The sequence below is a fragment of the Pleurodeles waltl genome, chromosome 10 (genome assembly GCF_031143425.1).
Source record: "Pleurodeles waltl isolate 20211129_DDA chromosome 10, aPleWal1.hap1.20221129, whole genome shotgun sequence".
In the NCBI taxonomy this organism is placed as follows: domain Eukaryota; kingdom Metazoa; phylum Chordata; class Amphibia; order Caudata; family Salamandridae; genus Pleurodeles; species Pleurodeles waltl.
Genome location: NC_090449.1, coordinates 75825101 through 75840353, shown reverse-complemented (window position 1 = coordinate 75840353; position 15253 = coordinate 75825101). Strand labels below are relative to the sequence as shown.

The 15253-nt window shown below is 42.6% G+C and overlaps 1 protein-coding gene across 1 annotated transcript in view; it reads right to left on the bottom strand.

Annotated features, from left to right (window-relative positions):
* LOC138261111 (zinc metalloproteinase nas-14-like) overlaps nt 1-15253 on the bottom strand; it is a 44590-nt gene that overhangs the window by 21350 nt on the left and 7987 nt on the right. Inside the window, exons 3-6 of the mRNA XM_069209768.1 lie at nt 10140-10193; nt 9714-9866; nt 4388-4505; nt 1816-1994 (exon numbers count right to left, since the gene is read on the bottom strand). Coding sequence (XP_069065869.1) covers nt 1816-1994; nt 4388-4505; nt 9714-9866; nt 10140-10193 — 504 coding nt within the window. The remainder of the gene's footprint in view (nt 1-1815; nt 1995-4387; nt 4506-9713; nt 9867-10139; nt 10194-15253) is intronic.

The window sequence follows — 15253 nt, the reverse complement described above, 5'->3', positions numbered from 1 at the left end:
GGCCACAACACGAATTGTGGAATATATGACCCTCCGCCTAACAAAATAATTGGAAAAAACTAGAAGTAACCAGTAAACCCACCAGAATCAAGGGGGAAACACAAACAACAGAGTGATGAATGAGTAGTTGTGCGTCAAGGTAGGTCTACTGCATTAAGGGATAGCTGGTGCTTTAATCTAGGTCAAATGGTGCACATGTCTCACAGTTCAAAGTCAGCACTCTAGAGCTCTGTAGAAAGGAAGAATTAGACTTACTGGTGAGGCATGTGAGAATATTTCTATATTCGCTAATTGCTTTCCTTAGAGATTGAACAAGTAGCATTCTATGCTGTACAAAATATTTTCTTTCACAGTGCTTGTGTCACACGTAAATGTGTTCTGAAATTCATGTTATGTCCCAAATAAGGTCTGGTTGCAACTGATGACTTATGAGGGCTGAAACACATGCAAACAAGTGACATATATTCGGTACGTATTTTTATCTTTCTCTTTTGTGACCAGTGTTGAACAGCAAATTGCCACTGCATGAATTTATTTTATATTTAATCATGATCACTGTGAAATTAATCTTGTAATTTATGTTGCAATTATATGAATTGTATTTCTCTGCTCATTATTTCTTCAATGTCTGTTTCCTGTCAAACTTTGAAAAATATTCTACAATAAACATTGAGTTTTAAATTGTTGATCAATAGTATAATGTCGACCGCTTAAAAACGATTTACATATAGCAGCCTCATTTCGAATATTTATACAATCTCTCTCGGAGTCTTAAAGGACATATAATAATGCTGTTCTCCAATGCAGTCATTTAAGGGGGCACTGTAATAGTCCACAATTATTTACCGATTGCCCCCTATGTTCTTTACAACATTCTGGATGTTTTCTTATAGTAAGTCCGTCAGGGATTCTACATACATTTTGCTATTCAAATTTACAAACGAGATAGGTCAGTTCAGCACACAGCTAGGATATTTGCCTGATTTATTAAAAACCACAATGTATGTTCTCTGCCATGAAGTTGGAGTTTGTTCTGTTCAAATACCTCCCAACAGCATATTAACAAACACCCTTTAATTTCTCCTCAAAAGTACTTCCAAAACTCATTGGGTAGACCATCTGGCTAGCTCATTTTCCTACTTTAAGTTACAAACACCTTTTTCAATCTCTTATGTATTAATTTCAGACGCAAGATTCTTTTGTTCGCTGTCTTTTATCATCTGATTCATAATCAAGAGTTCAAAGTTCTAGGGAGCACTGGTTGGGATACAAGGTGGCAAAACGTTCGAGGATCTCATCTTCTTTGTAAACTTGTACCATGTTTTTTGTTTATTAGCGTTTGTCTTAAGATTTGAGTAGGTTAACCATTCAGTATATCTTTCTTGTTGAGCTGTCAATTTGCTTTCTATCTGGAAGGATAGACTTTCTTAAAAACATAGAAACATTTCATCAATTGGTCAACCTTTGCTGGTGTAAGTCCATTTTGAGTCTGCAGTAAGACACCAACATTTGCTAACAAATGAATATTCTTAGGGCTGGGCATTTCCTGCCCATTGGTGCCCTGGTGAATCAAGATATTAGTGAAAGAAACTAATACTCATGTCGTTATTGTATATTAAAAAAAATGTTTACTTGGAAAAGTATTGCAATTATTCAAGGAACTAAAAAACGGCTTCAGCTTCAGAGTCAATACTGCTAAAACATGGAAAGGCTAGAGGACACATTTGGAGCTGGTTTGTGAGAACAAAAGTGTAGGCCTAATTTAAACAGACAAAAATCCTGTAGAGAAAATGAAAAAAGTTAAAAGAAATATACCGCTTAGAATGTTGTCCCACTGCACAGACACATAATTGTCTCTGTCCTTCCTGACATGCTCGTGGTGGAAACCCAGACTATGCATCAGCTGGTGTGCTATGACGCCGGTCACCATGCAGGACGATTTGGCTATTGAGACAAACTGCTGGTTCCCCATACGGCCTATTGGAGACCAGCACCTAATGGGTAAAAAGAAAAGTGCAGAGGCAAGGCACATGTTACATATTTTTCCATGCACAACACAATAACAATCGCACAGTTTTGTTTGCAGTCTATCAGCAACTAAGAACAATGAGCCTAGTATTTTTTTTATTTGATCAAATGATTACTAGAGCCGTTGCTACTTTTACACAAAGCAGCACTGGAGCTTGACTTTTTCTACATCCATGGAAGTTGTAGAGCACTTCCTCTATGAACCGAGGGAGCAAGAGCTCCATCCGCTGTGCCGCATGAGGAGCTGAACAATCCATCCAGCATCTTTTCAGCTGTGTTGAGCGGTTCTGACATCAGGTCTCCTTCCAGGTGAGAACATCTCCATTCCCTAGCTTGAGTTTTTACGCCCTCATACCCACAGAACTACATTATTTGACCCTTTTGTCTATTCTTGTAGCTTGCCTACTGTGACACTTGACTTAACTATGAGCTCCGTCTTCCAGAGCTACCATATTTACATGCGTGCCAACTTGAGGCAACTTCCACCAAACAGCTGCGGAGATTTCTTGTTTCTACTTGAATCTAACAAAGTTTCTCTCTGCTCTCCCAAAGGTATTTTACTACACTTATTATTATCATAACGATGTACAACTACTTCAAAAGTACTGCATCCAGGACCACAACATAGTCAAGGCAAGTATGTAATGTATTTCACAACTACTTTGACCTCTCTCATTTACCTTACACCTATACATACCTTTTTATGAGTTTATCAAATTATAATTTGAATTATTTTTCTCGATTGTAACTTCATTGCCACCTTTTCTTCTATATGCATAGTAAAGTGTTCTCTTATATGTTGCCCTTTATTTAATTCTAATATTAACCCTAAATAGTAATTATTTGTATTGCCTTTATCTTATTTCTCCTTATTCTAGCCTTAATTATTATCTGAACCTCAACTTTCTGTTCACTTTTTATTTCATTAACGTACATTATTCAACCTTAACCAAAACCTAATGTTAATTCAAACACTTATTTTTCCATTTTAATGTCACTCATCCTTAACCTCAACTGAATACTCATTCTAAACTGATTTAATTTAAATTGTTTACTGAACCTAAACCTATACAAAACACTAACCTCTCAAATTATTTTAATTATTTATATATTGTATTGTGTTTTTTTCCCTATACTAAAACTAACCCATAATTATTCTAAAATATGTTAATCTAAAGTAAATCACCTGATTACAATGGGAAATATATGTCTCAAGGTCAACTCTACATTTTAAAAATAAATGTAGTTATACTATAAATGTTATTTTCTTTATATATATAAATGTACTATATCAATGAACCCCTTTTTTAAAGAATACATTATGTTAATTAATGATTTATGTCTTGCGGGTGGGGAAGTGGGTTGGAAACCTCTTGTGATCTTTTTATTCCTTTTTCATCAAATGGTAATACATTTCAGTGGGTTGTCCTTAGGTTTCTTTAAAATGTATTTATTTTTTAATGGACCGAACTTATTTTCCTTCGTTTTTAAATGCTTACCGTAGTTGACGCAGTGGCTCATTATGTTGTTGTTATCTTGAAATGATGTCCCATGAAGTAGAGTTCTCAATGTTGAGCCATCAATGCTGCAGAGCTTTACCCATGCAGTCACCACGGACCTTGCAAACATTCTGTCTATTCCTATGGTGTCTACCAGGCCGCCTCAATGTTTCACTCTTAGATCACTGCACAGTGAAGTAACCTCTGGTCTACTCAATCTCTGCCATCCAGGCCTCAGCCTCTCTGGTATCCTACTTAAATCTCTTATTGTGAAGTCTCCCACCAATCAATACCTGAAATAACAAGCTTTGTGCATTTCAAGTCATACTACCCTACCATGTAGGCTGAGTTCCACATCAGCCATTCAATTGCCCTTTTGCCCACTACCCTGTACCTTGCCATGTATTTTCAGCCTTTCCTTATTTTCAGATATTACGCTTTGGTAGCAATTTATTTATATTTTTTCATTTTTAAGTGTATTCTATCCTTGGAGGTATGTGCTCTTCTGTGTCCCCTATTTTGCTCTTCTAGTCATATTGTTTGAAATCAAACATCGGAATCATCACACACCATAAGAAGAACAACATTTAGGTGGAGGAAAGAGTTGGTTAGTCTCTCTGGCAACTTTCTGCCTTCACTATCTACCAAAGTGCAAGCATGTTAGGAAAAGAAGTTAGCATTGCTGAGCACAAAGGGGAATTACTGTGCATTAATGCCTCCTTTTACCGCTCTGTTGTCGCCATGAATCAACATATGTGCCAGTTGAAAACTAGGCATACTTTATATGTATGTGTTATGATGAGTTGGGCATACTTCAACCTTGCAAATCAGGTCATACAATGTATTCAGTTAATTCTTACCCACTGCCTGACTCAAAGGTGATGTAGTCTGTTTCGTTGGTTCGTGGCACAAATCGAATACAAGTCGCACTGGCAAATTCTCTGAACGCAGTGAGAAAGACAATGTTGTGGTAGCGGGCTACAGAGGAGACAGAAGCAACCCATTGAGAAAGATGTTTTGGAGTAAAGAGGCGTTCTTCCAGAAAACACAGAAAGGTTTATGAAAAGAACTAGCTGAGTAATGGATTTTATATAAACCTATTGCAGCCACAGATGCAAACAGTGCCAACGACTAAATGAATCAGACACCAGGATCTGACCTCCACCCTGAACTACACCATTCCCAAACACACTCATCTTCAGGAACCAAAGTGTACCTGTTCATTCCAGAAATTGTCATTGGTCTCTTGTGAGATTACCTCCCTAAAGGGGGGCAATGGAAGATGACCAAAAAGTAAGCAAAATGTCTATTCTGAGCAGGCTATGGACAGCGCATGCTCAACCAAAGTATAAAATTTGCAAGCCCCAGTTGCATTGCACTTCTTCAACTCACTCATTTGAAGGTGCTTTCATATGTGGTAAGAAAGAAGAAGAAGGTTCGTTGAAATAAAATATTTGCCTACAATCACAATCTGTTGAAACGGGGAAGCTGGAATTGAGCCAAAAAGTTCTGGTTTCACATTGTTCAATTCAGCTACTAGATGGGTATTTTTTTTCTCTCCCCCTTTTTACATCCAATGTCACTGTTTTAATCTTTAATTCATGGTGAGTGAGGCTAGATGTGAGGGCATGCAGAAGGCATATGAAAGCTTAGCTCTTTTTGTGTTCAAAGATCCAAGATGACCTTAAGATGAGCTGAAACCAGGCTTGAGCTTTCAGTGGCTTGGCCACCTCTAAGACTGGGCCAGATATGGCAGAGTGACCTATGAAAATGTGTGTGATGCGCAGGCAGAGCTGAGGGCACTATTCTAATTGGGCCCCCAGCCTGTCAATCAGTCCATAGCAGTGTGCAACCTGCAGGGCATGAAGCAGATTGAATCCTGCCAGGTCTTAGATGTGACAGTAATTAAACACCAGCTGTAAAAGCCTTGAGGTAATCGATCACAGCCATGAGGTCCCTGTTAACATTTAATTTTAACTTCATCATGCATTCTTAAAGAGTATTTGATTTTTTCTGTATGTTGTGTTTCTGTAGTTTTTTCATGCAACATTTGACACTTATGTGAGACAAGTCGCCTCTAAACGCCTGGGTGAGTTCCAGTTGTGGGTCAGTATTCATGATGGGGCACAACTGAGAGCTATGGATATGAGCCTATAGGTGGTATGTCTTTCTCATAGTGACTGTCAGTGGTTCATAAAGGTATTAAGACTTCATACACGTGGAATCCTTGGCCTCTCTACAGAGTGCGAAGAGTGATGGTCACGTATCTAGTAATTGAGAATTTAGGCCAAAAGTGTGAAAGTGGTACACATAATATGAACAGTGCCAGATGAAAATAATATGCAGTGCTTAAAGCTAACTTGTTGGGTGGTGTTTGGGGCTGGGGTGAACTTAGGACATGAACCGAAAGAACTTAATAACCACTTGAAGTCGTATGTACTATTTTACACCACAGTAGAACTAAACTAATTGCAAAGTACTTCGACATACAAATCCACACACATCATCTTCAAAGCTTTAAATTTGTGTTGTCATTTCAATTTTTTCTGTCAGAAGGGAGAAAGCAAGAGGGATCACTGGTTTCTTTCTGTTATATCACCCCAGTGTGCAGGGTTTTATGGTCTAAGTAGATTTTAAACTTTCCTTTTCTGGAGTTTTATGTGCCGTATGTCACTACACCCAGCTGGGTATTTTGCAGCCTTTCTTCTATTTTGCAGCTTTCAACTAGCCTATTCTCTCTGATTCTTGTCTTCTTCCACATATCATCTGCTGCTGGGCCTGTGCTAGTAGGACGCCTTCTCTTGCTGCCCATCCTGGTCTGCTGATGTTAGGTATAAGTTTATGCTAGCCTACTCTGCTGGGTCTCTTTGCCCTACATTGCCACAAGGAAGAAATGGACTAGAGTGGACAGGCTACCTCACTGGAGCTCCACGCTAGCTAACCATACTTTTCAGAAAAATGGACAATTGATGCACCAAACCTTGTTTATTACCACTGTCCAGCTGCCCCAGCCTGCCCTATTCTTTTTAGTTGGGTCCACCTCTTTGCTTTTTGGGAAATCTAAAACTCGCACCCACCTAACTTTACAGACTTTCTGACTAACTTTACGCTAAAACCTTGAAGAAACCTGAAGCAGCCCTCCTCTCCTGGGTACTCACACAAATGATGGCTCTGTCTCATCAGTTAGCTAAGACCCAAACTCCACTATTCAGGTGATGCTTGAACATGGCTACCATCTAAATACTAGAGGAAATTACATCACACACTTTGTATCTCCCTCCGCCTTTCCATGACGTCAAAAGGACCCTGTTGGCAGTGCATTCAGTGAAATATGGTGCCAGCTGCTTCAAATACGCTCCATGTTCTCTGTGCAGGTGGCAACGGGCCTGCACTTTGAAGAGGGTTTAGAGGTCCCCATGCAGGCAGGAGAAGTGATTGACTGCTGGAGGATGTCTGGGGGTCCATGGGATCCCCTTAACCGGCTCTAGAGGGCTTCCTCCAGGAGACACACTGACAGTGCACCACCTTTTTGGGGCACTTTGTCAGTGTGCTTCCTTAGGGCATGTTTGCCTCTGAACCTGCATCCACTGCCCATTTTGTAATACTATAGTGCCTGAGGGTGTAAAAAGTGGGTGCAAATGTCCATTGGGACCCAAGGGCACTCTCTGTAATATGGCTCTAGCACTACTCATGTAACATTCACTGGATGCTTGATATTTCCTTTGAGGCAATGTTTCATTGCAGCCACAGAATTCTCTCAAAAGTGTAGTAGAGATTCTGTAGGCAACTATCTGCTGTGCTTAACACGGATGGTGTCTTCCTAGTAAAGCTACAAACATCTTCTGTTCTCTTGAGGTTTTCTGGGACTTTCCGACCTTTGTTGACATTCTTGTACATCATTTAAGACCCTTTAAATTCATTGGGAAAATCTGTCCTGTTGTTGTAGACATGGGTGGAGCCTGGGATATTGCAGCTTCTTGTTCGTCAGTACCCTTTTTTTTTACTCTCAGCACATTCTGGGCCAAATCTACTAAGCATTTTAAAAGTTACAAACACTCCGATTCAGGGTTGTGATTGTTAAAATATTTTTTTTCAAATATGTTAAAGTCATTTTAGGAGTTAGTACGTTTTACAGAGTTTTAAAATGGCTTTGCCAATTGATACAGATTCACAATTTGGAAGGGATACGTTGTACGAGTCCTTCCCAAAAATGCAAGTTCGCTTGGAATGTATCAGTGTTTTGCAATTGTAATCCGGTCGCAAAAAAATACCAACACCCAAGACAGTGATGTTAATCCATTCTCAAATGGTAAGGGGTCCCAAAGGCACCACTGCCAATTCTTATTTTTTTAATGCACCCATGTTTCCTTTAGGAGAGATAGGCTACATTTATTCAAATGCAGCCCATTGCATGACGCCTGTCCCTCGCAAAAGACTAGTATTTGCATAATGGCGACATTCCCTGCCATTCAGGGCATCATGCCCACCAGTACTAAAGTCCTGGCCCTGGTATAATAGTAGCATCACTTCATATTTAGTGGCAAACCATGGTCTGATGGTATGTATCTCTGCATTATGGTAGTTAGCCAATATATATTGTGCAAAGGAGTGCCATAAAGGTGCCCACACTGGCAGAATTATGGCACCAGTTTAGTGATGGTACATTATGGGCAGTCATGGTATGATGGCGCAAAGGGACAAATGTAAGAAAGAGAACATGGGAGCAAGGGCAAGTCAACATACGTCCTATGTACGCTAGTGTAACATGCTTAGCCAACTCCCTCTCCAGAGCCCAGGAGAGACATGTCTTTAAAATGTCCCAGTTTTGGAGAGAAAATGTTGATCAAGGTGAAACCTGCTGAATTACTAAACGATTTTTTGTTATAGACATCATTTACATCCAACTTTCAGGTGCAGAAATATTGGCTTTTTGGACGTCATGGTACAGAATTGTATCACTTCCTCTCTTAAGAAATAAAGTTGTGTGGGTGGGTATCGAAGATGCACCTATAATGTTTTAGGATCACCGCTGTGTTAAACACTCCTGCATGTTTAAATGGCTTCCTCAGTCAGCATGGAGGTCTGTCGATATAAGCAGTGTATGAGCCCTAACAATCTGGGACAGCAAAGTGGGAATCTGCACTTGAGTGTAAAGATGGGTGTTTGAAGATGGTGTCAAGTGGTGTCTGTGGAAGCAGATAATGCAAGGCTGTTCAGTAAACTTGGTCCATCCCCGGATTCAAGAGGCATGGAGGATAATTTGTCTACAAAAGCAGTAATGCTAGTACTGCTTTATCAGGAATTACAAAATCAGAGGTTTGCAGCTTTGTGAGTTCTGCTGTATCAGGAATTGCACAGCATCACAGTAGTAAATTTTAGAATAGAATTCCTTTTCATTTCCGGTAAGGAAACTGTTTCATACTCTACTCTGAACTGTTTTGAAAACAGTCAGCTGAAAAAAGTGTTTAAAGTAAGTTTTTTTCGAGAGGTTACTGGCAGGAAAAAAATAACACGAAAATTTTCTTGCGAAACATTTCCCTTCAAGTAGATTTACTCCACAGTTGAAGTTGTGCAACCCAAAATACAGAATCTTCGCTACTTCTTGAGCAAAAGTTTTGAACTTTACACACATTTACCCTATAATTTGAATATGTACACCCTGCTATGAGAGAGTAATGGTCAGAGACTGGAAAGCTGTAGAAACAACTTCTGAAAAAAATTACATGCTCTTTCTTGGACCATCCAGTTCTCGGACTGGCAAGCATCCTTTCTTGCCTTCTCAACAAAGAGGGGTCCATATCAAAGCATAAAGTGATTGCTATGTATTTTGAATAAAGTGTGTCAAAACCCCAAACATATGATGTTACATTGCTTTCCAGTATATCCACAAGTAGTGGAGAGGCGTAGGTTAGAGTCAAAATGCCCCAAGTTAAGTTATATCTTAAAACGGTTTGTTTGAGCGGTACCCGAGATGACAGTGGTTGCAAGCTTGCAACAACAGAGAAGGAATGTTGAAGAGATTACTTAGCATTAGAAGACAACACATCTCTCCTCTGATAGCTCAAGAAGTTAAGATTCCCAATGTAATACAACATAGGCAGGTTGATTATAATCAAGAGGTCATTACTGAAGCCACAAACCTTACCCACCCAAACCTAGTTGACATGGACAGCCAGTCACACTTACTGTAATCTTTCGCCTGTGTGTAGGGAATATATACATTTCCATCCGGGTTTTTGCGCCACGTACAGGTGCCACTGCTGCACATGCCTGCAATCCTTTTGGTTGATCTCACAGTATCAAGGTCTATCACAAAGTACTTTCCGGGCTGTTGCACCACTGAAAACAAAAAAAACGGTAAAAACTGTAACCTTTGCACATGTATAGCGCACTACTCACCCGTTAGGGTCTCAAGGTGCTGTACGCATACCGCTGTGGAACCCCTCCTGGATTTTCCCTGTGAGGCACCCACTCCTGGACAGCCCCAGGGTGAAGCCAGGCATCCAAGCGCTGTGAGGGCCATTGTGGAGATTAAGCAAGCTATTGCCCAGAGTTACAGAGTGGGACCCATTAATTAGATTAGGCACTGAGGCGAGAATTACGAACACTCACCATTCTCATTGGCTTCAGCTATAATGTCGAAGGTGCTCTTCAGCGATTCTCCACCTGGAGAAAGGCACACAACATAAATATGCTATTTTTACTCTGCAGAGTTAAAGAGGATGCAGGAGCATCTGCTTGAAAGACACATAAAACGTTGTACCATTTTGCCACAATGTGTATATATGTGTTTTACTCAAATATTTGGCATTTAGTGTCGATGTGACTGCCGTTTCTATCAGTGAGAAACTGAATGGAAGGTGAGAGGATTAAATGTGGTTCTAAATATTGGGATGTGTAGGAAGTTGGCTATGTATGCACTATTTCAAAGTAAGGAATAGTATGCACAGAGTCCAAGGGTTCCCCTTAGAGGTAAGATAGTGGCAAAAAGAGATAATTCTAATGCTCTATTTTGTGGTAGTGTGGTCGAGCAGTAGGCTTATCAAGGGAGTAGTGTTAAGCATTTGTTGTACATACACAAGCAATAAATGAGGAACACACACTCAGAGACAAATCCAGGCTAATAGGTTTTTGTATAGAAAAATATATTTTCTTAGTTTATTTTAAGAACCACAGGTTCAAGATTTACAGTTAATACTTTAAATGAAAGGTATTTCAGGTAGGTACTTTAGGAACTTTGAATAATCACAATAGCATATATACTTTTCACATAAATCACATATAGCTATTTTAAAACTAGACACAGTGCAATTTTCACAGTTCCTAGGGGGAGTAAGAGTTTGTTAGTTCTTGCAGGTAAGTAAACCACCTACGGGGTTCAAGTTAGGGTCCAAGGTAGCCCACCGTTGGGGGTTAAGAGCAACCCCAAAGTTACCACACCAGCAGCTCAGGGCCGGTCAGGTGCAGAGGTCAAAGTGGTGCCCAAAACACATAGGCTTCAATGGAGAAGAGGGTGCCCCGGTTCTAGTCTGCCAGCAGGTAAGTACCCGCGTCTTCGGAGGGCAGACCAGGGGGGGTTTGTAGGGCACTGGGGGGGACACAAGTTAGCACAGAAAGTATACCCTCAGCAGCACGGGGGCGGCCGGGTGCAGTGTGCAAACACACGTCGGGTTTCCAATGGATTTCAATGGGAGACCAAGGGGTCTCTTCAGCGATGCAGGCAGGCAAGGGGGGGGCTCCTCGGGGTAGCCACCACCTGAGCAAGGGAGAGGGCCTCCTGGGGGTCACTCCTGCACTGGAGTTCCGATCTTTCAGGTCCTGGGGGCTGCAGGTGCAGAGTCTTTACCAGGCGTCGGGATCTGGGAGTCAGGCAGTCGCGGTCAGGGGGAGCCGCGGGATTCCCTCTGCAGGCGTCGCTGTGGGGGCTCAGGAGGGACAACTCTGGCTACTCACGGTCTCGCAGTCGCCAGGAAGTCCTCCCTGAAGTGCTGTTTCTCCACAAGTCGAGCCGGGGGCGTCGGGTGCAGAGTAGCAAGTCTCACGCTTCCGGCGGGAAACGCAGTTGTTTTAAAGTTGCTCCTTTGAAACAAAGTTGCAGTCTTGGGTGAACAGAGCCGCTGTCCTCGGGAGGTTCTTGGTCCTTCTAGGGCAGGGCAGTCCTCTGAGGATTCAGAGGTCGCTGGTCCCTGGGGAAAGCGTCGCAGGAGCAGTGTCTTAAGAAGTGGGGAGACCGGCCGGTAGAGCTGGGGCCAAAGCAGTTGGTGTCTCCGTCTTCTCTGCAGGGTTTTTCAGCTTAGCAGTCCTCTTCTTCTTAGGTTGCAGGAATCTGAGTTCCTAGGTTCTGGGGAGCCCCTAAATACAGAATTTAGGGGTGTGTTTAGGTCTGGGAGGGCAGTAACCAATGGCTACTAGCCCTGAGGGTGGCTACACCCTCTTTGTGCCTCCTCCCAAGGGGAGGGGGTCACATTCCTATCCCTATTGGGGGAATCCTCCATCTGCAAGATGGAGGATTTCTAAAAGTCAGAGTCACCTCAGCTCAGGTTGCCTTAGGGGCTGTCCTGACTGGCCAGTGACTCCTCCTTGCTTTTCTCATTATCTCCTCCGGCCTTGCCGCCAAAAGTGGGGCCGTGGCCGGAGGGGGCAGGCAACTCCACTAGCTGGAATGCCCTGGGGTGCTGTAACAAAGGGGGTGAGTCTTTGAGGCTCACCGCCAGGTGTTACAGTTCCTGCAAGGGGGAGGTGATAAGCATCTCCACCCAGTACAGGCTTTGTTACTAGCCACAGAGTAACAAAGGCACTCTCCCCATGTGGCCAGCAACATGTCTCGAGTGTGGCAGGCTGCTAAAACCAGTCAGCCTACACGGGTAGTTGGTTAAGGTTTCAGGGGGGCACCTCTAAGGTGCACTCTGGGGTGTATGTTACAATAAAATGTACACTGGCATCAGTGTGCATTTATTGTGCTGAGAAGTTTGATACCAAACTTCACAGTTTTCAGTGTAGCCATTATGGTGCTGTGGAGTTCGTGCATGACAGACTCCCAGACCATATACTCTTATGGCTACCCTGCACTTACAATGTCTAAGGTTTTGCTTAGACACTGTAAGGGCACAGTGCTCATGCACTGGTGCCTTCACCTATGGTATAGTGCACCCTGCCTTAGGGCTGTAAGGCCTGCTAGAGGGGTAACTTATCTATACTGCATAGGCAGTGTGAGGTTGGCATGGCACCCTGAGGGGAGTGCCATGTCGACTTACTCGTTTTGTCCTCACCAGCACACACAAGCTGGCAAGCAGTGTGTCTGTGCTGAGTGAGGGGTCCCCAGGGTGGCATAAGATATGCTGCAGCCCTTAGAGACCTTCCCTGGCATCAGGGCCCTTGGTACCAGGGGTACCAGTTACAAGGGACTTACCTGGATGCCAGGGTGTGCCAATTGTGGAAACAAAAGAACAGGTTAGGGAAAGAACACTGGTGCTGGGGCCTGGTTAGCAGGCCTCAGCACACTTTCAAATCAAAACTTAGCATCAGCAAAGGCAAAAAGTCAGGGGGTAACCATGCCACGGAGGCATTTCCTTGCAGGATGTTAATATTGATTAGAAGCTGTGAAAAGAATGAACCTTGTTGTTGGCATATGAGAGTGCTATTTTACTACTAATGTATTTCTGATGGGGTGTAGTTGCACCTGCTTGCGTCAGTGGCTTATTCATGGGAGTTTTTTCTATGCGTGGTGTAGTGTCTTGAGTTTAGAATGGAATCTTAGTAGATTCCTTTATAGAACGTTTGGGGGACGTGCAAGGAGAAGGGAGAGGAGAGTTGGAGAGTGTCGGTTGGTAGCGCCGGTGGCTGAGGTCTTTTTTCCTGATTTATGTCTTAATAAACTTATCTCTTCGGAAGAACTGAAGAATGGATTTCGTGAATTAATCTACACAGAATACAACACTTGGCGACGAGCGTTTTGCGATCGAACTCTACAATTAAGACCTCAACATCAAGATATGCAGCGTGGAATTTCTACTGTTATATTGAAGCTGTGAGTCTCTCGTTTAGTGGGAATTCCTTTGTTTTCAAACATTACTAAATTTGTAATCACCTGTTTAACAAGCTGACCTGCTCTTTTAACGGCTTGCATATACCTCGCGCTCACCGATAGTGGTCTCGTGATGCTTTTCAGTCAAGCAAGCGCGTGTGCCATCCTCTCTCTCTCGTGTTTTTTTTTTCTGTCTTAACTCCTCAACACGAGCAACATGGAAATAGACAAGAGACTATGGGGGTCATTCTGACCCTGGCGGTCTATGACTGCCAGGGCGCAGAATGACTGAAGCACCGCCAACAGGCTGGTGGTGCTTCAATGCCCATTCCGACCGCGGCGCTAAAGCTGCGGTCGGAAAATCGGGTCCGGCGGTTTCCCGCCGGATTTCCCCCGGCTTCCCGCCGGATTTCCCCCGGCTGGGCGAATCCTCCATGGCGGCGCTGCAAGCAGCGCCGCCATGGGGATTCTGACCCCCTTCCCGCCAGCCTGTTTCTGGCGGTTTTCATCGCCAGGAACAGGCTGGTGGGAACGGGTGTCCTGGTGCCCCTGGGGGCCCCTGCACTGCCCATGCCACTGGCATGGGCAGTGCAGGGGCCCCCTAACAGGGCCCCAGCCTGCTTTTCACTGTCTGCCTGCCTAGCAGTTACTAGACTTAGACTTACTAGAGTCTAGTACGCTAACCTGCAACACCTGTGGATTCTTTTGGCTGCCATTTTTTTTTTTTTAATAAAGAGAAGGATATAGTGATTTCTTATTAATATTGGAATTCAACTATAATATATTTTCTTGTGTTTTTTCTCTTCTATTTTTTTTGTCTTTTTATCGAAAATTGATAATGCAGAATGTACCTGCTCCACCATTTTTTTTATCCTCCCCAGGTGAACCACCAATTCCATGGTTGAAATGGAAAAAAGTATTCTCACATTATGCCAGAGTGTGTGGTACGTCTTTAAGTGCCGAAAGAAGAACCTCCCTTCTAATGCATTGCTTAGGGTCAGAAGGGCAAGAAATTTTTGAACATCTTCCAGAACTTCAAGACCAAGAGGCCACTAACCTGAATGAATTTGAGATTTGTATTAAAAAATTGGACTTGCACTATCTACCCAAAATCAGTACCGTTCTTGAGAGATTTCATTTTGGGCGACGCACTCAATGTTCAGGGGAAACAATTGAACAATATATAACAGAATTACGCAAGTTAGCTTCTACATGTAATTTTGGATCTTCCTTAGAGGAGAGGCTAAGAGATCAGTTAACGCTAGGTAGTTCTTATGAAAAAGCCTGGGAGAGCATGTGGCATAAAGACAATCCTTCTTTACAAGACGTGGTGTTGGCTGCTAAGAATGTTGAACATGCGAAAGCCTGTACGGAAGTTTTAAGGAAGGAATTGCCTTCGACTTCGAGTGGTTTTGAAACTGGAAAGGGAGACTTTATACATACCATACAAAAATCTAAAGTTGCCAACAAAAATATTGAGTCTAGTAAGACTGTCAGTGGATTTCACCAAGGGAAGTGCTTCAGATGTGGCAATGAAGGCCATTTCGCAAACAATAAAGGATGTTCTGGGTGGAAAGCTATGTGTAAATCCTGTGGGAAGAAGGGACACTTCACCAGATGTTGCAGATCTACAAGAAGCTTGAAGAAAGTTCAAGAAATTGATTTAAGTGAAGGAAATCCGGAGGAAAAATACAATATTTTT